We start from the raw sequence: 24,222 nt of genomic DNA, 5'->3' as shown, positions 1-24,222 counted from the left end.
GCAAGCAACCGGGGGAGGTGGTTCATCAACCGATTCATTGCGGGGCTAACTTCCAGTGCTGTCCACACGGCACTTGTTGGAACTTCAGCCTTCATGGCCTCTCTTCGGACGTAGGTCTTGATGGCCGCCTGAAGCAGGATTGAGAATTCCCTCGTTGCAGTGTCCTCTCCATCGTAGAGCTCCGTTTGTGCATCGTCAGCCTCTTAGTTAATCTCACCGACGGTTAGGCCCATCATGTCCGTACGCCATCCGCTCCTTCCTTTCCCGAGTATGTCTAGGCAATGGTGCCAAATGTTTGCCACATACGGATAAACGATTAAACGCAGAAAGTAAATGCACAGAACATAATTGAAATATATTAAAGAACCAGTTTTTGTATTAATTCAACAGTCCATATACATCAAGTGCTTATAACATTAAACCCAAATACCACTATGATGATGCCACTACGAAGGGAAGGTATGCAATATATAATACCCGAAGGGGTGCGACCAACCGTCGCGTCCAACTGCCTTTCGGGACGACTAACTGACTGTCGTAACTCATAACTACCGACGACAACATAACATAATACGACAACATGACATAATGATTATTCCCGGCAACATAGAGCTCTTGCATTAAAGCAACAACTCCATCATGTAAAAATGATCAAGGGCAAATCTATCACCTCAAACTTCATGAGGATAACAGAACTAAGAGACCAGCTCTCCACCATTGGTCACACAATTGAAAGTAAAGAGTTAACCATCTTGGCCCTCAATGGTCTCCCTTCTTCTTGGGAATCATTCATTCAAGGGATAAGTGCACGATCTAAACTTCCTTAGTTTGATCGATTGAAGACAGACTGCATTCAAGAAGAGTCAAGATTGGTCACAAGAGGCATTGATCAAAGTTCTACAAATGAAGATATTCATGTCCTTGCCTCTCACTTCTCAAAGAAGAAAGGTAAGAAAGGACACTTCAAAAGAAGGAAGGATATTTCAGAAATCCAATGCTTTAGATGTGACAAATATGGTCACTACGCAATGAAATGTCCAACCAAGACTATGCCTCAAGCTTCCATTGTGGATGTTGGTGAGACTCTTCCACAAAAGGATGCAAATGGATTCATATTCTGATTTGAAAGAGATAAGTTTTATGGTTGAATAATATTCATGAATTTCATATGTAGTTATTAATTCATGCAATTAAATTATACGTGTTATTTGTGAAACAACATTGTCAGCAGATGTTCCCTTACGACAAGCTGCATTTGGATATCTTGTTTTTTCTTTTTAATTTCTTCAATCTACTATGAGAAACTTGTCTCTTACATGTAAGACATCTTTAGAATCATAGGCTGTTGCTTTTCATGTTATGGAGTTTTGAAGTTCTATTTGTGATAAAGGGATTGAAATTCAAGAAGAATATGCAGAGGACTTTAGTGGAGATTCTGAGATTTTGCATTTCCAAAACAAATATTTACCTGCAGAAGTGTAATTCACTTGTGAAAGTCATAGAGGCATTTGTGCAAGTGATTATAGCATCTAGGGTTATGAAGCAAGATGAGACAAGAAGGCTCCTCTAGTGAGAGGGAGCGCACTCCAAGGAGATTTTGTTCTAAATCTCAGGATGGTCATATTCCTGCCTAGGGCTCGATCTTATGACAGTAGATCCATGGTGGCTTTGGATCTAGCTGTATGAGGATCATACTAGATGATGAGAGTCTCTTGAAGCAAGATATCTTCCATGATTGGGACCATGTGAGCAGAGATGGTTCTGTGATAGAGGGAGCAGCTAAGAGGACGTGCTTCGATTGATATCCGAGGATCTTGGTCATATTAGTTCAGAGGGAGTGGACCATGTCAAGATGGTTTCTCTAGCGATCAGTCAAAGGACTATGATTCATAGGATGGAGACCTATGTATGTAGGGTGGAATGCCTTTATGCTAACTCCTAGGTCATGATATTCCTGGATAGATAAAATACTTGGTGAGCTTGGAATACACCAAGAGTGATGCAGGCTCCCACCTTGTATTTCATGAAAGGTCAAAGCATATGGAGATCAAGTTAGAGACATGGTGAAAAGGTATTCTATTCAGTTAAGATACATTAGTACTGATGAACAGACGGCAGACATTCTCACCAAGCTTCTCTCTAGAATAAAGTTTTTGTACTTTCGAGGTAAGCTTGGTATGGTGGAAAATGTAGCCCTACCTGAGATTGAGTCTCAACATTATTGATTTGTTAGTAGTGTTTATTATACTAGTGTATTCTTCTCTGTATAAGATGTTTAAAGTGTAAACTCTTGTTAATATAATTATTTTTGAGAAAGATCTAAGGTGAAAACCTTATCTCACCCTCTGATATGGTTCATGGTGAATGTCATGTGTGTGACTCCATGATAACATCATGTGAGAGAATCCGTGATGATCTTCTTGTGCTTTTGTGTTTACCCTCTGGATGAGCTATGGTGAATATCATTGTGAGTTGACGATTTCACAATGATGAACACTTGTACATCTTACCATTGTTGTAAGGTGACGATCTTACACTATTGGTTAATTAAACCATTATGGTGGATATCATGTGACATGATATATGTGGATATGCCATAATGGTTGATATCTTGAGAGGTAATATCTATGGATATGCCATAATGGTGGATATCATGTGAAGTGATATCCGTGGACAAGCCATAATGGTGGATATCACATAAGGAGATATCTATGGTGGATATCATGAGAAGTGATATTCGTGGATATGCCATAATGATTGATATCTCATGAGGTGATATCTATGGATATGCCATAATGGTGGATATCATGTGAGGTGATATATATGGATATGCCATAATGGTGGATATTACTTGAGGAGATATTTATGGTGGATATCACGTGAGGTGATATCCGTGGATAAGCCATAATGTTGGACATCACATGAGGTGATGTCTATGGATTTGCCATGCTATTTGCTATCACAGTGAGGTGATACCTATGTGACTCAGATCTTGAGTAAGATTCCTCCCTAGCTAAGAGGGAGTGTTGAAGATTAGCGTCGGTAAGTAATCTTCTAATCTGACTGAGTCAACTAAGTTGTCTAATCGGACAACTTAGTTCACCAATTAATTAATATATTGTTATGATGAAATGATATTAATATTCGTTGTCAACAAATATATATATATATAAAATTCGATTCTATGTAATGCTTAATGTACATGAACCGATTCATATATGAATCGATGCTACATAACAATTAATCTATGAATCGATTAAATACATGAATCGATTCTATGTAAAAACACATTAACTAACTGCAGTATTTAGACGTATTTATGCATAACCGATTCAAGGGGGGGAGACGCGATGGTTGAATAGAGATGTATTGTTTGGAACATGCATCACATTAAGTATTTTAAGATAGATCTCTCCCTCCATCTGCAGATCGATAAGAAGGATAAGATAGCATCATAAAACACAGTCCTACATTCTACATATCAGATTCGATCAGCATCTATAGTAAATCGGGTTCTTTGTTCTGCAGAGTTTCTTTCATCTTCCATTCTGCATTACACTATCTACAATCAGTTTGAATTTCTCTTTTGTGTCGTGATTCCTATCTATCTTCAGATCATCATTGATAGGGCAGATTGAATTTATAGTCTGAACATATCGATACTATTCTGTAAGGAAGAATCCAAATTATTGGCTAATAATGTTGCTATTATAATCTCATCACCAAAACTTAACAAATCTAACTTCTATTCTAATCTAGCTATCATCTTAGCTCTATTTTCTATTCGCTAATTATTAACCTTTACAAATGAAGAGCTTGAGCCTTTTATAATGCTCTCAATACAATTCAATGGCTCGGATCAATTTGAGATCAATGGTCAAGATTTTACAATGAAAACCCTAATTAGGGTTTGTTACAACAAACTCAATTTTGGCCAATGAAATAATTACAACACTTTGGCATGACCAATAGATAATGGGGGTAGGTGCCTCGAAGTTTGTGCCATCATGGATGAATCATGTACATTGAATCTAGACACGTTGATGTGGAACTTCTCTGATTGGTGGAGGTAGTAACTAGGATGACAACTAGGACGCCACTTCAACTTGCACTTGTAAACTTGGTAGATCATCATGAAGGAATATTTCTTGATACTTAACATTATCTATCTTCAGCAATGATTACGATGATCTTCTAACTTTGATTAATTCTTCTGAAACTATCCTCTTGAGGGCTTCAATCATGGAGGTGCAAGGTATAGATCTTGTCTTCCTCTTAGTTTTGGAGTATTGATGTTGCCTTGGAACGAATTCTTGATGGCACACATCATTTTTGTGATATTTAACACCTTCAGAACCACACGGAAGTCCATGGCACAAAACTATCCTCTTGAGGGCTTCAATCATGGAGGTGCAAGGTATAGATCTTGTCTTCCTCTTAGTTTTGGAGTATTGATGTTGCCTTGGAACGAATTCTTGATGGCACAACTGCTTCTCTACTTTGGAACTCCTTTGTGACTCCTTTCATGTTGTTGGTGTTGTGGATCATGTCTTTGTGTAAGTGAATGCTCCTTGTGTAATCACCTTCGTGTGCTTGTCTATGAAGTTCCCTTGAGGATATCTTCTTTGTATCTTAATCTTGTTGTTGAAATTTGATCCTTGAGAGACTTGTTTCAATCCTCCTCCAAAGTGATCCCCTTGATTACTTTCTTCATCTCCTGCAATGCAAACAAATGAGCATCAAACACACATGATATTACCTTCTATATAACCTCCTAATTTGATATGATTGTGTGATTTTATGTGGTTTGCAGGTTTAATAAGAGCATTTAGAGAGAAATCGCCTTCATGAAGAAGCACTTGAAGTTGAGGTTGCTCTAAGGAAGGGGCACTTGAAGTTCACTCCCACCTTGATGTACATGAAGTTCGCTCTTACCTTGCTGCTCATGAAGTGATCTCCTCCTTGAGTTCATGAAGTTCGCTCTCCTCCTTGAGTTCATGAAGTGTGCTCCCCTCCTTGAGTTCATGAAGTTCACTCTCCTTGGATTCATGAAGTTCACTCTCCTCCTTGAGTTCATGAAGTTCGCTCCCCTCCTTGAGTTCATGAAGTTCGCTCTCCTAAGCTTGAAGATGAAGTGAATTTCAAACCAAAACAAACTCTTTCTCCAATCGCTTCATTGTTTAATCAACTCAATCTTTAGGTTTTTCAAGTCTTTATCTACAAAAACATGTCAAACTTTCCCTATGAAGGCCTAAAATGCAAAATTCGCTCCTATCAAAGGATAAATGAAGTAAACTTTGCTCTCAACTAAGGGCATTTGAAGTATCCCTAACCAGCAGTCTCTCACACTCTTCGGTTGAACTCGTGATGGACTTAACTTCATGTGATTTGGATGTTACTGAAGGCTAACAAACTCACTCATTTCATACCTCACACAAGGCTATCCACCTGACTCCTGGGTTCCTATCCACCTATACTTCTTCGATGCAAAGGCTAATAGCTAAGAACTCTAACACTATCCTAGAAAGCAGAAAAGAGTGGGGGTCCCAATTTGCGATGGGGCGATGTGTGAATACCTAACAACAGTATCCATGAGGGATCGTCATGGGAAATAGAAATATAAGGAAGAAATAAGTGTTTGGATCAGTAACCAAGCAAGTGGATCGAATAACAAGGAAGATAAGAATAGATTGGTAAATTAAGAAAATTTATAATTCAAAATACAGCCATACCTGATCTAGTAAACGTTGTGGTATGCATGCATATATGTTTAATATGCATGCTTGATGTATACAGCATGATAATGTTTTTAATACACAATTCCTCACATATAAATATAGGAAATAATATGTATACAACAAATAATATATTTGATACATAACATCTTATATAAGAAATAATGTGGAAGATCTAGATTCCTAGACTATTCATCAAATTGCGGCAATCAATCATGACAAGTTTAGTGAAGGAATACAATGAGGGAGAAACTGATATGAGGTCCTCTTCCAAGTACACCACCTCATGGTGGATGGCTGGCAGCCTGCCACATGAGGCCAAGGTGGGCAAGATGCATCCTGCCCTTAGGCTTAGATGGGAAGGATGCTCTAGGCACCCTATTGTGGTTTCCCCTCCAACCTCTACAATGGTTGATTGTTCGAATGGATTCAAAGGACTCTCAATCATAGGAAGGTGAATAAGGTGGCACGAATAGGGAGGGCAGATACACGCTTCCTCCACTAAGTACACCACCTCATGAGGGATGGATGGCGGAATGCCACATGAGGCCAAGGGGGATGGTATATCCGCTCTTGGGCTTAGTGTGAGAGTTGCTTCGGGCACCCTCTCCTTATCCAAGTCCTATTATGGTTGAACTCCAATAATGAATTATAGATATTGTATGATTTATTTAAATTAAGATGGTTATGAATATATGTTATCTAACCCTAGTAGAAATGATTGCTTTTATGAATTATATTTTCGATAATTGTCTAACATGATTGCAGGATCTCAACCAGGATCTATCTTGCTTTAACATTTCTTTGGTAAACATATATCTAACTATATTACATCTCTTGTTTTTATTGAACTTGTGATTCTAGGGAAAAATTTAGGATCATCTCGAACGGGGACATTACATCTTCTAGTTAACCTCCCTCCCGGTTCCATCTTCCTTTTCTTTCTTAATTGTGGAAGGCAAGCTGGGTGAACATAGAATCCCTTATATTGAGAAGATGACTTTCTGGATCACACCAACCAAGCCCTCACTAACAATTTCCTTCTCCCTACACAGCTCCACCAAAATCCTCACATCTAGATAAGACCTACTAGTCTTAAAAACAATATTAATAATTTCTTCAAAATTAATTCTAGATAAAGAAGTGTCATCCTCATATATTTTATGTAATTTTACTTATTTTTGTTTGAATGTGATTTTGGACCTTTTTTCTACACAACATGAACTTTTTGTGTGTTTTTACTCATATTTATATATTTTTATTTTTTAATGTTTTGTGTGGATGTTTCTACATCATTTCATTTCCAGGGTTACTTGGAAATTTCGCTAGAAATGCACCCGTACCCATCTCCCTATCCTTCTGACTTAGCTCTTGAATCCTTCAAACAACCTGAATGGATCACATTAATCATCTTAATCCTAAACATTCTTCATGAGCTAGATGTAGTATTGCATTTTTACAACTTTTGAATCCCCTATAAGCATGATTTCAGTACCATGTCAAAAATGTACCAAGTTGATATAAATAATACACGTGAAATTAAAAAAATAGAATAGTTTCATTCATACAGCAGTAGAATGATACAAAAGGTCAGCATGAGATTAAGACAAGAATACTTATATGTTTCATCATATAAGTTTTACCAAACAAATCTATCACTAACATAACCTCTAACCTTATCAGGTGCTAAAATAAAGTTACTCTGATATCTAATATTAATTGATTATTAAAGTCTGTGGTCTGATTACTCCAAGTCTCCAACAATTATTTAATTTGTAATATATGACAATATTAAACTCAGTATTTTTCCAAAAACAAATTCATTCTCACATATTGTGATTTATAAGCCTTGTCACAGTAATTAGATGCCATTAAAATCGTGCACCTATGCATGCTACAGATTAATCCTAAAACAATTTTACAATTACAATGTAATGCAGCATGTTACACATTGCATGATCATGTGATGGAAGATAATTACCATAAGGTGCTTATAATAAAGCTGAAAACATACATAGGATAGAACCAGAACACCTGCAACATAGGCAAAAATCAAAATATAATCAGGCATAATATGGTTAATATTAATAATAGAGTGATAAATACAAAATCATCTAATGTGAGATGACTTAACATTAACAAGAGGCAACAATGATGTTGTTATGACCTCATTAGTAAATACAGGAATAGTATCATTTATAAAACTAAGTGGTAGATAATAACATAACTTATGAAAAGAGCGTAAATTCAGCTACAAAAAATATATACGTCGGGAGAACAAAAATCAACATAAAGAGGCAAGCTCAATTGTTAACCCAATTCCTACAGAGAAAAGACAAGCCCTGAACTAATTTTTGGGCAACCTTGGCCAATCTGACCTCATCCACAGGGAAATTCACTTTAGGGGTGCAAACACTCCTCTACCATGTATTTTTACCAAGCTTTCACACACCTTTCACTTCAGAAATTTAAAAATTTTGAACCACATATAACTTAAACTATGTATAGCAACTTTATGGTTGTCAGACTTCAATTTACCACACTTGACAAGCCATTGTAACTTACGCTTTTGAATCCCGTTTGCCTAATTTCAAAGTTTGTAGCCACTAATATAATTCCTTTCTTTCTTCCCTCTAAGTAGACAAATATGGACGTAACTGTTTATTCAATTTTACTCAATGGTTTAGTTTTACCCATTTCATTCCTATGACAAAGAAAATCACTATGCTTGCAAATTCTATCTCCTAAACACTAAGATAGTCCTGTTCTAATTTATATTCTATGTTGTACTTTTTGGGTATCTCATTGTTAAGACATTATAAAATTTAATCTTATTTGGGTGTTGGTTGTTTACCTATAATTTTAAGGGTTAGAATCTGGATTTAAATTGAGAATTAGATACTATATGCCTAGTTTTGGTGTTGTTGCATCTTTCATTTATTTTTATTGGATTATAAATGCTATCCCAGTGATTTCCCAAAATCTTTCTATGTTTGGGTTCTTGTCTCTAAGGTGTCATATGCCCATACTGATCTTGATTTTCTGTCACTTCCCATTGATTGTTGGGGCTACTTCCCTACAGAATTTTCACGATTTCATATAATTTATGTGCTAAATCCTGTCCTTATAGCTGTTTCTTGGGAGGGAAAGACAAGGGTTGGAGCTATAGGTTAATGAGCACAAAAATGTAATGTTCTAAATCAGATTTTCCAATTATAATAATAGATTTGAACATATACAATAAACTTCACCAAAACAGCACCAATAAAACTAGCTAGTCAACACTCAAACTAGCACAAATCAAACCAAAAACTATTGCAACTTATATATCAATATAATTCTGATTTCTACAACATAATGGATTGACGTGACAATCCATGGGAAGATATAACTACAATCCATTCTTGGCAAACACTGCATTAGTTAAGATCCCAGCAAACAAGCATTCAATGACACATAGAAGAACATTTTTTAGGACAATATAAGGTGAGTAACAGCTTACATAGAAAAGAGAAATAAGGATAGACTGAAGCAATGAGTAAAATCTTATGCCTGCTTCCATAATTTGAGTATCCTGTGAATCTGGTTTCTCTTGGTGAGGCAGCTGGACAGGCAGAATCCATTGTAAGATAGGCGTGATCATATATTTGAGAAGAAATATGCTGCAATAAAGGCATACATGCAACGAGATGCTTAGTAAATTTCCTATGAATTCAATGTGCAGCACATGACATTAACACAATGCATTCTCCTATTTACAAAGAGACAGTAACCAAACAACAACATCCATCAATATTTGAAATTGTGAAAAAAACACGGGGGTATTGTACATAAAACAAGGGGTCTGAAGGGCATGATATATCTTAAATGCAGAAGGATAATTTAAAAGGAGATAATCTCCAGCAAGCTCCATTCTAAATTGGTGAAGCTTACAAACAAGGCTAACGCAGACACTTCCAAACTTACCCATGCACAAAATCTTAAGTGACTGACGAAAATTGTCCAAGACTAGGAAGCTTCATGAAATCCAATCAAAATGGTACATAAAAGATCAGTTATGCTTGACTATTATTTTCTAACAAAGTTTCGGTAAAGCAATTTATTAAGTTTCAAATTTCAATATAATAGCATTCCTAACATTCACCTCTTTCAAGTAATATTTGCAAAAAACGACAAATTTTCATGAGAAGTATTTGAAGTAACGATTGCTCAACTTCTTTGGCAAGTGCATTATATTGCATAAATTAAAAAAGAGGGAAAAAGTTATTATTAATGTAAAATCAAAGCTGAATTCTAAGATGAAGGATGCTAATAAGCTAGATTCTATAAAATAATTATTCTTGTGATGGAAAACCCAACCAAGAATAATTATAGATTTCATTGGATCTCACAAGGCATTGCACATTTCCTGAGTTGATAAACGACAACACATTATATGTTTCATGGCATTGTGTAGTTGTTCAGCTGATAAACTAGGACACGTTTGTTTTTAAGCGTGCAGTGTCACATTGCATATTTTCTAAGTTGATAAACCACATCATATTTTTCAGGGCATTGTGTATTTGTTAGCTGATTAATCACTTTGTGTATTTATTGAACTGATAAAACACCGCACATTGTACATTTTTAATTGTGTAGTGTCCTCTAGCTTGTCAAGTGGTCTTTGTAAGCTTTAACTTCGTTTGCTTATAATTAGTTTTCAAAAAACTGCAGTTTTTTTCTTTTTTTATAACTTTTTACTCTATGAAATATTTCTAATTTGGGAGAAGACGGCCAAATCTAGTTTAACTGTTAATTTTGATGAGACGCCTAAAATTAGCAAGCCCTGCTTTTAGGGATTACTTTCTATTGTGGAAATAACTGATTAAGAGTGACAGTTGCATCAGAAGTTTCCACTTCAGAGTCAGTTATGAGTTGATTAGAAGAGTGAATAGTTTTAGCGTTATTGTTTGCAAGTCAATCAAACTTCATATGTCCAAGTAAAAAGTGTGGCAACCCGATTAAGACTGTTAGATATCAAATTATGTGTGAAATATAGCTCAAAGTTAATGCTGTTGTAAGTTCACATTCTAAATTTGGTGTTCAGTTAAAGATAGCTTCAGTTGACAGCTAGAGTTGAGAATTGTTTGAGGTCATTCTTTCCTTCTTGCTTTTGTAATCAACTGTTGTAAGATATTCTAATTCCCCTGCAGAGGAGTTTGAGACTTGAAATGTCAGAGTTAAAAACATTACACAGTGGTATCCACATATGTTATGTCTGACTCTGAAAATTTAAAATCTTTAGGTGTTGTACTGATTTCACGACTAATAGAATCATTCTTCAAAATTGAGCCTCAAATTTTACATTTGTAATTTGCTTTTCCAACAAGACTGAATTTTGAGGACATCTTCCAATCAGTATAGTGGAGTCTGTTGTTTTATTATATGCAACGTCTCTTCAGCTGATATATTATTCTAACTTGTTTTAAAATCTGATCACTTTTACCTGATGGTTAAAGTGTGTTTCAGATTTAAAGAAGTCCAGATATTACTGAAAAGATCTGCTACAATATTCATAAAGATATTTCAGCATGTTATCAGAGTTTTCCTAAAATCTTCAGGTCTACTGAGTGGTGAAATGAAAGATCCCTCAGAAAGGCTAGCAAATGTCAAAAAGACTAGAGGCAATGTGAAGCCCAATGATTTGTCCCAGAAAATGGAGCTAAATAAAGGCATATGTGCTTGTGAGAAGTGATAACATTTGAATGCCTGTGACAGATTGAGGGCCTATAAAAGATTATATATTAAGTGTTTGAACTGATCTGATTGTCACTTGAGCTGGGCTCTCAAGGGATTGCAAACAATGATATATACAAGCATGATTGTTTCGCAACATGGGACTGATTAAAGGGGGCCTCAATTTCACTTCTTGGAAATTAAATCCCAAACTCTCATTGAAGATTTAGAACTTTGGGGTGTTTTAAATGGTGAAGTTTCTCCTCCTACAGATCGACAACAACTTGCAGCTAACATTACAATGACTGCCAAAGCAAAGAGGTAGTATCATAAACCGCGAGCGACCATCTGATTCCTCATATTTTGAGGAAAGTTGGCAAAGAAGATGTTTCATGCTCTTAGAGATCTCTACCTGAGTGTGAAGATATCTAGGAAGATGTTTCACTAAACAAGTTGTCCCAGATTTGGATGGTTAAATACAATAACAGTAACCAGCTACCTTATGAAGATCACTGAGTTGTAACATCAGTTGTTTTCTATCAGTACAGAGATCAAAGGTGATAAATTAGTGCCTATTGTACTATATGGTTTCTCGCCAGCTTCAAATTCTTTTGCTACAGGTTTTGATGAGTGAGAGTAGTTACCTTCTTATTATCACCTTGGAGACATCATTTTCCAAGAGGAAAAATGAAGGGAATCAATTTAAGCGAGAAGAGAAAAGGTGGCAACATGCTTTTATTTGGAAGATAAAGAAAGACAAAAAAGAAAAGGCCCTGGGAAGAAAGAAAAAGAAAACTTGTCCTAAAATGCTGGGTGAAACAAAATGAAAAGCTGAGATAACTGTTAGAATGTAATAAGGGTTCTAATGCTCATGAATCTCAAGAAAGAAAATATCCAGGTAAAGGGAAAGATAGTACATTCATAGTGTAATACTTAATCATTCTCTATTGCCCCTCATGAGGATAGGTTGGTTTTGTTAGGGAAAAGCGGTTGTAATACCTCCCAAAATAGGTGAGCCCCAAGAGGTGGTATGGAACAGTGTTCCAGAAACCCTTAGGCCTATTTGTGGAGAATGATTTTCCTAGCGCCCTAACAAGTAATTCCCCATCCTCCGTTAGGATTGATGATTAGGAAAAAAGTAAGGATTGGGGCTTCAGCATACTAACTATCAATATTATGAATGCTAATTGTTCTCTAGTTTAGTGTTCTGATTTAAGAAATAATAATGTATGTTAATTATACAGGCAGCCGCCTAGTAGGGGTCATTGCACAGGGACATCGACTAAGCTAGATGAACTTGCATCTAAACTAGAAACCACATTCTCTATAAATTCAACTCTCTTCTAACACTGCTATTGAGCAAAGTTGGTATGTGGAGAATAGAGCATCAAGACGCATCTCATTACAGTAAACGTTTTCTGCATGCTTTAGAAGGAACATGTAGGAGTTCAAGCTGCTTCAGGTGACAATACCTAGGCAGTTTGTAGGGAATGCAGGGACATCAATGATTTCAACTCTCTTCTGACACTGCTATTGAGCAAAGTTCGTATGTGGAGGATAAAGCATCAAGACACATCTCATTATAGTAAACTTTTTCTGCATGCTTTAGAAGGAACATGTAGGAGTTCAAGCTGCTTTAGGTGACAACACAACCTATCCTACAACTGGGGATGAAATCATGCTGTAAGATGTCTTCAAGTGATGTGTTTGAATTGAAAGATGTTCTTAATGGTCCAGGATTGAATAAGGATCCCTTTGTTGTTTCTGCCATTAGTGCTGGAATATGTAAGGATATAGTGCATCATCAAAAATTGCAGCCAAGAAGCCTTTCAGGATTTGGCTAAGAATGATTGAGATGGTGGATTTTATAGACCACTTGCAAGAACTCAAGCTCATGGAGATTTGATGTATGACCTTCCAAATTGTGTGAGCTATGGCACAACAAATTTGAACATTTGCAATATTGCAATCTAACACTTCTGAAGAACATGGTGCATGGAAGTACCCAAGATCAAAGAGAACGGTCAGATAATGGGGGAGAGTATACCTCCAAAGAGTTTGACAGTTACTTCCCAGAAGTGGGGATACAGAGGGATCTCTCAGTGACAAATAGTCCACAACTAAATTGAGTAGCTGAGAACATGGCAAGAGGCCTACATAAGTGAGAAGCCAAAGGTATCTGATTTCTAAGTTTTGGGTTCTCCTGTTTAACTTTGCATACATGTGCTTTTAGATAAAATAACAAAGATGGAACCTTCTAGTATCAAAAGCATCTCTCTGGAGTAGACTGAGACATCTAAGTATTGTCATATCTATATTGTTAGGTAAGAAAGGCAATGTGGGCAAGTGCTTCAGCCTAGCATGAGCAAATCCTTTTCATAGATCATCCACTTGGTTATCTCAATAATGGACCTACTCTTCCTCTCAGCCACTCCATTCAGTTGTGGATTATTTCACAATGATAGATCCCTCTTTATCCCTGTTTCTGAGAAGTAGCTGTCAAATTCCTTGGAGGTATACTCTCATTCATTGGAAGTAGGAAAATAAAATTTATTGAGGAATGATTCACAAGTTCTCAAAAGCTTCCTTCAGTATAAAAGGCCAAGATACCTGGTGCACCTAATTCAGACCAGAATCAGATTCTGATTTGATAAATTGCAGCAGAGAAGAAGTCATAGAGCCATCCAGTTCATCAAGGAACCTGAGATGGCTTTGCCAAGTTTTACAAGAGCAGAGGAGAATGTTGGCAAGTCAAAATTCATCATTTAGGTAAGCCATCCACTTAAAACAATTCCTAGATATCTTGCTTTAGTGGCATCTACTCTTGATGCACAGCCTTCAAGTTTTCAGGAGGCAGTTACAAAACAATTTTGGTATGAAGCCTTGGCAGAGTATGACTATCATCAAGATTAACATCTGAAGATTGTACCAACACTAGAGGGGAATCAGTGATTGATTCCATATAGCTGTATAAAATTAAGCGCACTACAAATGGGAGCATAGAGATGTTCATGGCCTTGTTTGTAGCAAAGGGAGTTCTCTCACGATTGACCATGACAAAATACTACAGAAATCAAGCACACAAAGATTACCAAGATATCCATTAATAAAATAAGAAGCAAAAGATTTCTTATTTATGATTACAAGTACCCAAGGGGCCAAGACAACCCACATTGTGAATGTGGGACTAATAAAAAGAACATACTACATCGAAAAAAACATTAAATATATCCTAAAGTCAGAACAACTTTATTAAAGCCTACAACTAATATCTAATTGACCATTACAATTTATAATTACTTTAACACCCACCCTTAATGGCCAATCTACTAACTATACCAAACTTATCTCAAGATTTTACAAATTCGTCAGGACAATGCTGCAGCATGATAGATCCATCTTCAACAAGTTGGCAATGTATTTCAACATGTTTGGTATGCTCATGAAAGACTAGATTTTTAGCAAGTTTGAGCACTCCTTGTTTGTCACATAACAGTGTTAGGCATTATCTATGGCATCTTCATGTGAAAAAGCAACCTATTGAGCCAAATTGCCTCATGCTCCTTGCACTGCTACTCAATATTTTACTTCTATCAAGGAAGTAGCTAATGCATGGTGTTTCTTAACAGTCCATGTCATTGCAATTGTGATATGGCTAAAAACATATTTAGAAGTGGATTTTCAATCATCCACAAAATCTACCCAATTTGAATCTACAAAAATCTACAAACCCACACAACCTAAGATCTTTGTTTCTACTATATAGAATGTCAAAGTCAAGTGTCCCTTTCACATATCTCAACACCCTCCTTGATGCAATCCAATGTTCTATCTTTGGTATTGTCATGGATTATGAAATGAAACTCATAGCATAGGTCAAATCAAATCTAGTGGCTGTAACATAATATTAAGGTCCCCGCTAGTTGCTTGTAGTCATTAACTATTTGAGAATCAGCGTTGACTTAAAGATATAGCTCTTCCTAAATAGGTATAGACCATATTTTCCAATCCTATCATTCTAAATTTATTGAGCAAAATCCTAGCATATTTGGATTGTGCAACAAAAATGCTGCCACCTGTTTGCCAAACTTTTACACCTATGCAGTGATGTAGGAGGCCTAGACAATAATGTCGAAAGTTGTACTCATATTAGATTTGATCTGTTCAATAGCATGTGCCTTACTACTTACAATTATGATGTCATCCACATATATGACTAGTAGAATGAAATCATTACCTATGCCTTGGACACATAGATTAGAATCTGAACAACTCCGTTGGAAACCCTATTCATCCAAGTACCTATCAATTTTGATGTACCATGCCATGGATGCCTACTTTAGGCCATATAAAGCTTTCTTCAATTGGCACACAAGATGCTCCTTCCCTATAACCTAAAAACTCTAGTTGATATATATGTACTCTTCCTCCAAAATACCATTGAGAAAGGAACTATTCATGACCATTTGATAAACTGTACAACCAAATTAAGCGTCCAAGGCTAGAACTAATTAGATGGTGCTCACCTTTGTTGTAGGAGCAATGGTCTCCTCATAGTCAGTGCCCTCTCTCTATGAGAACCCTTTTGCAACTATTCCTACATTGTACAATCATTTGCAACCAATGGGTTTCTTCCCTAGTGGAAGATGTATGAGATCCCAAGTCTTAGTCTTCATGGACACCGCAAGGGGCGTTGCCCCTTGACCCCAACTTGGGGGCGCTGCCCCCAAACCCTCGTCGTAAAGTTGGGGGGAAATTGCGCCGATAAAGTAGAGAAATTTTAACCTCCGAATCTGATTAGGCTCCAATTCCATATAACAACATATACTTTCATTTGGTGCATCAAGAGTTGGAAAGGAAGAGTTTGCATCTCATTTGATCATATGATGACATGGATTTTTTATTCCATGAATTTTGTAATAATGTATACATTTGACAATATTTATATATCTATGTTTGTTATTTCCTTCAGCTACAATTTGCATTTATGATTATGTGATTGATGTATACTTGTGTATGTAATCAAATTAGCTTCTATTTGATGATGTTATTGTGTCTTTAAGGTGTATTTAATAAAGGGTGCATGAAACAAGTTTTAAATCTTTAAAAATCTATAAATTTCTTGAGTTTTTCACTTTGTCGAGTCCAGCCGAGTTTTGACTCCAAAGTCCGAGTTCCGAGTGGAGTCGGCCTCGCTGAGTCCGAGTCCCGTTTCTTTGGTTCATATTCCCCAATTGCATTATCTTGATCAAGTTTCTAACTTCGATTAACTCTTCTGAAACTATCTTCTTTCCTCCTTGATCACATTTCACTTTCACATCTTCATGTTTTGGAATCCTTCTTGTGATGATTTACATTTCATTCTCGTGTTTGGGATCGACCATGTTCTTGTGATGTCCTCCTCGAATTTTGATTCTCTACTTTGGAATCTTGAAACACTTCTCTCCTTGGGGGTCTTTGATCTTGAAATTCCTTGATATAGGATAATTCCTAACTTTATGTTGTAATGTCTTGATCGTGATCATTTTGACATCTTCTTGAAATGTGGAACAAGTCTTTATCTTTACTTTCGGAACCCTTGGTCTTGAAATTCCTTGATTCCTTTGCAATTGTTGTAGAGTCCTTCACATTGATCTTGGATTTCCAAGGGAAATCCAAGGTCAATGTTAAATCTTTCCTTGTAGAGTGTAATGTCCCCTTATCAGCGGTAATCAGCTCAGTTGGCCGTTAGCCTATTCTAGAGACCCATAGGCTAGTCGGAAGCAAAAATTAGGGTTTCCTATCCCTGGGAGGATATTTCATCATTTTCGAAGGCTTGCATGTTGGAATTTGTCAGTTTGGGTTCCAGATTCCTTATGGGGTTTTCAAAAAGCTTCGCAATGATGGTACATGAATAGCAAGTAGCGAAGTTTGACAAACTTACTATTTTTAGTAAGTGGAGGCGAAGGTAGCTAATTTCTCTAGGTTTTTCTGGGTTTTCTGAGAGCTCTACGATGGTATAACATGCAAATCAATCTGAAGATCTTTTCTGGACTTACTATTTTTAGTAAGTATGACAGCTGCTCAAATTAGGGTTAAAATCACTTACTTTGGAAAAACTTACTATTTTTAGCAGTATGCTATTTATAGCAAGTACTATTTTTAGCAGTGTTATTTTTGGCAAGGGTTCTACAACTCAGCTCAGTGGCTATTTATGGCAGTGTTATTTTGGTTCGGATGACTATTTTTGAAATTCAATACCTTGGCTTCGATTCAAATGTGGCAGTTGTTGAAGAAGGTATATTTTATTGATTAAAGCTTATATATATTACATCTTGATTTGGGATGACTTAGAGGAGGAAAATATTAATTTTATCCTAAGTCTATTTGGGCAAATTATTTCACCTCCTTGGACGCCAAAGTGCAAATTGATTAATATTATTTTATAAACCTTAAGTTATCCCAAAAAGTGCGACTTACAGGGGGTCATGTTTTGGACGCCATATGCTAAGGAAGTAAAATTAAATGTGCCTAATGAGGATGAAATGAAAATGCATTTGGTTTGGGTGCCATTTGGAATGAATTTGAATTTGAATTTGGCCTGGTGAAAAGTTATAAATAAAGGCCTTGGGCTCTCATTTTTGGGATATCCATTTGCTATGATAACGAAGTGTTGTCGAAATACTGTGAGACTCTTGCTTCGAGGGATGCATACCTCCTAGTGCCTTCAATTTCGTGCTTGAGAGATAGCGCCTAGTTGTTGAAACATGGACCAGCTAGGACTCGAACCTAGGACCTTCCATACGCAGCTGGAGTGCTCTACCACTGAGCTACTGGCCCCTCTTGGACCAGTCCATCGTTGGTCTGGGTGTGGCTTATTTCCAACACCAACACCCCCCCTTAAGCCACACCTCTCGTGTGCTTGGGGCTCCTAGCCTGGACCTGGCTCTGATACCATGTTGAACTTATGGTGCTCGATTAACCACGGGCACTGATTTGCCCTCCCAGCCATAGACAATACACGATTGTCTCCCCCAAGCACTACTTATTCTTAATATAGCAGATTGTGTGTTATATCTCTATGTCATTCAAGAGAGAAGATTAATCTTCCTTTATACCTTTAGTGGTGCCCCTTCACCAAGGGACGCCACTCTTCCAAGTGGCACCAATTATAATATTATTAATATAATATAGTAATATTATATTATCATATAATATAATAATTATACAATATATTATAATTATATTATCACATAATAATATAGTTATATTATCTCATAATAATAATATTATCACAATAATCGCAATAATAATATAATAATTATATTATCAATTTAATTACTATATTATCAATAATTATCAATATAATTATTATATCACAATAATTATATTATCACAACCTTTATGTTGTCTACGTCGGCCTGAAGGAATCCGACCATAGCATCAACACTCCCTCTAAGACGATTAGGCCGATTAGACTGTTGAGACATGGACCAGCTAGGACTCGAACCTAGGACCTTCCATACGTTGTTGGAGTGCTCTACCACTGAGCTACTAGCCCCTCTTGGACCAATCCATCGTCAGTCCGAATGTGACTTATTTCCAACACCAACACCCCCCCCTTTAAGCCACACCTCTCGTGTGCTTGGGGCTCCTAGCCTGGACCTGGCTCTGATACCATGTTGAGACATGGACCAGCTAGGACTCGAACCGAGGACCTTCCATACGTTGTTGGAGTGCTCTACCACTGAGCTACTGACCCATCTTGGACCAGTCCATCGTCGGTCTGAGTGTGGCTTATTTCCAACACCAACATAGACCACTTACATATTTGTCTTCCTCGAGCTGGAAGTGATGACCGACGCTGCCAATCTTCAACACTCCCTCTCAGCTAGGGAGGATACTTCCAGCTGCACAAGACATATCACCTCATCAAGATGTCAACCACAATGGCTACTCTCATAGGGTAGATCCAACATGGACAAGAGAGGCATATATTAAATATGCAAAGTCGAATGACTACTTGCATATTTATGAGTTGGCCCTTTGAAGGATCCAACCTTAGTTATAACATCATCAACACTCCCTCTTAGCTAGGGAGGAATCCTTCTCGATATTTACAAGTCATATCACCTCATCGTGATGACTAACACAATAGCTACACCCATGTGTGAAAGAAGCTTATCACCTCATCGTGATATTGACCATCATGGATACTCCCATAAATGGTGAAAGAAGAGATATCACCTCATCATGATATTAACTATTATGGCTTATCCATAGATATCACCTCACGTGATTTCCACCATTATGGTTTATATATAGATATCTCCTCACGTAATATCCATCGTTATGGTTTATCCATAGATATCACCTCACGTGATATCCACCATTATGGCTTATCCATAGATATCACCTCACGAGATATCAACTATTATTGTGAGATCGTCACCTCACAATGATGGTAAGATGCACAAGTGTTCATCATTTTGAGATCGTCACCTCACAATGATATTCACCATGGCTCATCCAGAGGGTAAACACACAAGTACAAGAAAATCAGCACGGGCTCTCTCACGTGGTGTTGTCATGGCGTCACACATGACATCCACCATGAACCATATCAGAGGGTGGAGATAAGGGCTTACACCTCAAGTTTCTCTCAAAGAGAAATGCATTAACAAGAGTTTACACTTTAAACTTCTCTCAAAGGGAAGAATGCATTAGTATATAAATAGATCAATGATGCTGAGACTCAATCTCAACTAGGGCTTCATTCTCCACCATACCAAGCTTACCAAAAAATTGATGTGACTCCCTATGAACCTGATATCAACCTTCTGACCTCCTTGTCCAAGGTTGCTTCTGAAGCTGAAATGTCAAGCTCCCTATGACTGTTGATTCTTCCTCTTCGAAGAGACGTCTCCAGCCACCAACTCAATTTCATGGCAGCAGCCTATGATGCTTCCTCACAGGATGTATCAAGCTCATCCACCCTTGAATGCAATCTTCGTCCTAAAAGCATTTAGAGAGATTAATTATGGTCTAAGACTATCTCGAAGAGAAATATCAATGCTGGAATCATGCATTGTTCGCTATAGCATGAATTAATAACTATATGAAAAATTCATGAACATTATTCAACCATGAAAACTTATCTCTTAATTGGTTAGTCTTCCTCACAATCTACCAACTTTCTTTCCTAAACTCGCTCAGCATTGAAATTTCCATCCATTTGAATTGATCACACTGAAGCATCTAACAATAATCTAATGGTTGCGTGGCTTTAGAGGTCTTGTTGGCTACTTTAATTCCAACTTCAAAACAAGCTAAAAAGGCTGCTCTAAAGATGTGATGGTGAAAAGCTCTAAAAACTAATGAAGATGAAAAATAACCTTGAGACAAATATGTTGCAAAGGAACTATTCAACATCCTACACCTCCAGCTTAATAAAGAAGTTTTTGAAGCAACCATAGTTGGCAAACTCAAACTCAGCAAAACCAAAATTTGTGACTCAACAAAGAATTAGGAAAAACTCAAAAACTCGACAACTTAAAAAATTGCTTAAATTTCTTTAAAAACACATTTATTTGCAAAATTCAATGATAAAATGTACCCAATGAGCCAATAAATGAGCACAAAAGTGTTTTATATTAAATTTAATTCATTTGAATATAAATTGAGTACAAAATCACATCATCATGTAGAATCCTAATATAATAGATTGGTAGATGCTTTATGAATTTATGATGATTGCCTTTGAAAAGTATCATCATAATTCATAAATTACGTATTACAACATTTTACATCTTTCTTTTCCCTAGTCTAACAAAAACTTGAAGAGAGATTCTAATCCTTGCACTAAAACTTGGGGAGAGGTTCTAATCCTTGCACTCCATTACAGCACCTTGCTCAACATTGAAGGTTGTGTTTGTGGCTCCAACTTGACCTCCATCCTACTACTAGGAGGAAGTAACTCCTTTGCCTCGTCAATGTCATTCAATGACAATCTAGTAGCTCCTTTTGCTACAAACACATCCTCCATTGCCTACCTCTCAAAATCAAGAATCTCATATGCAATAAACAATGGTATCTCCTCATCTTGCCTTGTCTAATAGCTATAAGGATCAATGTCGTCCAAATCAATGACCTTTGATTTGTCCTCTATCCTTCTTGTGCAAAGCTAAAAGTTAAATTGTATTTTATTATAATAATGGCATTTGAATCTTTGATGCTGATAGTATGATACTTCACCATTGATCAATGATATTAAAAATTTGATAAAGATAATTGTTTAAGTTGTCAATTCTGGTCTCCAATCCCAAACCCCCTCATTGTAATCAAATTTATTATATGACAAGAGATCCCAATAACTAGTGGGGGCTTGGAAGTGAAGACTCAAATGGGATTGAGAGGCATTGCCACTCATAGGGGTCTAGGGGCAGCACCACCATTAGGTTCAAGGGGTAGTGCCCCTCATGGGACTTTGGGGCCCCCAACTGGATCAAGGGGTAATGCCTCTCGTGCATTCCCTATTGCAAGACAAGGCAAGATTGAGGGGCCTTTGAAACCAAGCAAAACTTCATGTCATACACCATTTTCATAATTTTATCACTTAAGGGAGAAATTACGTATTTCACACATTTTTGTGAAGAATATTTGCTCTTCAAGTGTTGTGTGAGGAAGTGTGAGGGGCGTTTGTGAATTTATAGGGACAACTGTTGAGACATGGACCAGCTAGGACTCAAACCTAGGACCTTCCATATGTTGCCGGAGTGCTCTACCACTGAGCTACTGGCCCCTCTTGGACCAGTCCATCGTCGGTCCGAGTGTGGCTTATTTCCAACCCCTCTTGGACTAGTCCATCGTCAGTTCAGGTGTGGCTTATTTCCAACACCAACACCCCCCCTTAAGCCACACCTCTCGTGTGCTTGGGGATCCTAGCCTGGACCTGGCTCTGATACCATGTTGAGACATGGACCAGCTAGGACTCGAACCTAGGACCTTCCATACGCTGTTGGAGTGCTCTACCACTGAGCTACTGGCTCCTCTTGGACCAGTCCATCGTCGGTCCGAGTGTGGCTTATTTCCAACACCAACACCCCCCTTTAAGCCACACCTCTCTTGTGCTTGGGGCTCCTAGCCTAGACCTGGCTCTGATACAATGTTGAGAAATGGACCAGCTAGGACTCGAACCTAGGACCTTCCATACGCTGCTCGAGTGCTCTACCACTGAGCTATTGGCCCCTCTTGGACCAGTCCATCGTCGGTCCGGGTGTGGCTTATTTCCAACACCAACAAAAAATTGCAACTTTTTTCACTTTTTTTGCACATTCTTTTTCTCATTTCACATTTTTAATGCATCTAGCAATTTTTCTGCCAAACTTACTGAATTTTTGGACTCACCAAAAAAAGGAGAACTTGCCAAAAACAAGGCAAGTCAAATTGGTGAGTTTTAATGCGAGTGACTTGGCAAGGCAAAAAAATGGCAAGTACTCATCAAGTTCGCCAACATCAATTAACAATGTAATGTTGGATTGAGTGCCCTAATGCCTAATGAGAATGGAACTATCATTCCAACAATTCTTTAAACCCCAGAGAGTAAGATTACTTCCTAATAGTCTTTAGACATTTTTAATACTTTCAATTGTCAATGATTGGCTACTTTGTTGTAGCCAGAAGTTGGGCATACATCTACCACTGTGTGAGGACTTGATCATTCAAATGCATTATGAATCTCAACAATCATAATACAATGTAACTCTACAAGAGTTGTCGAAGTATTTATAAGAGCTCTCCAAACTTTGAACTAGCACATCCACTTTGTCTCCATTTATTGTACCAACCAAATCCGTAATATCTAACTAGAATGTAGGTTGGACACATAGAAACTTCAAACAACTATGGAAAAGTGTTGGCGAATCACCAATAGAATAGCATTGGTACCTTTTTAGTGCCTTATAGGATGTTGGAACACACTCGTCATCTGCTATATAAGCTTGATTTGGAACTCATTTTCTTGGCATTGGTCATGAAGCTTGCATAGGAGTTAAACAAAGTCAAGGTTCTAGTTCAAACCCGTTTGCTTTTCTACATCCAAAATGATTCATGATTTGGAAAGTATAAAGCAATAATAGAAGAGGTACACAGAAGTAACACACCATTTAGAAGGTATGTTTTTGGTTTTTCTTTAGTACAATAAAAAAATTATAGAAGAGATAAAAGACACAGTTCCCCCTAGATTCAATAACTGAACCCCAGCAGAACAAAAGAGACTGATTGCTGGCCCTAAAAACAAAGAAAAGCATTAAAAATCCTACGATGAGGCAGGGAATGTAACAATTTTACAAAACGTCCACTACTAGAAAGGCAAGGAAGGCAAGGGAATTTTGAACAATGAACTCCTGTAGATGTCAACACTACAGTTTAAGATCTGCAAGAAAAAATCAGGTTGTGATCTAACTGTGAATCTAACTGGTATCGAAAACTATCTTAAGTGTTATCCCGCTTTAACCATTTGTCAAATCTGAGTATTCAAGATAACCTTTCTATCTCTTGCTAGATCTTGTTGACGTGTCTGAAATCGCATTGCTGCAAACTCCATACGGCCAACGCAGAATAGAATAACCAGCTGAGTATCCTATCCTCTCTTGAGATAAGGAAGTCCCTAATGCTGTTTTTGGTTTGATCAAAGGGGACGACCTCAAGGTTTTGATTGTCAAGTCTTGACTGCGGGATCTCTCAGTGGTCTGATGTGTTTATACTGGAAACACAAGGGGGACTTACGTTGAAT

The 24,222-nt window shown here is 37.2% G+C and overlaps 1 protein-coding gene across 2 annotated transcripts in view; it reads right to left on the bottom strand.

Annotated features, from left to right (window-relative positions):
- The window catches only part of LOC131068391 (protein EI24 homolog), an 80,684-nt gene that overhangs the window by 41,494 nt on the left and 14,968 nt on the right, over positions 1-24,222 (bottom strand). For both annotated transcript variants that reach the window (XM_058003573.2, XM_058003572.2), the window contains exons 3-4: positions 9,238-9,397; positions 7,717-7,769 (exon numbers count right to left, since the gene is read on the bottom strand). In XM_058003573.2, coding sequence (XP_057859556.2) covers positions 7,717-7,769; positions 9,238-9,397 — 213 coding nt within the window. The remainder of the gene's footprint in view (positions 1-7,716; positions 7,770-9,237; positions 9,398-24,222) is intronic.

This window comes from Cryptomeria japonica, chromosome 5 (assembly GCF_030272615.1).
Source record: "Cryptomeria japonica chromosome 5, Sugi_1.0, whole genome shotgun sequence".
Classification (NCBI taxonomy): domain Eukaryota; kingdom Viridiplantae; phylum Streptophyta; class Pinopsida; order Cupressales; family Cupressaceae; genus Cryptomeria; species Cryptomeria japonica.
Note: the sequence above shows the minus strand (reverse complement) of the source record. Positions and strands in the feature narration are given on the sequence as shown.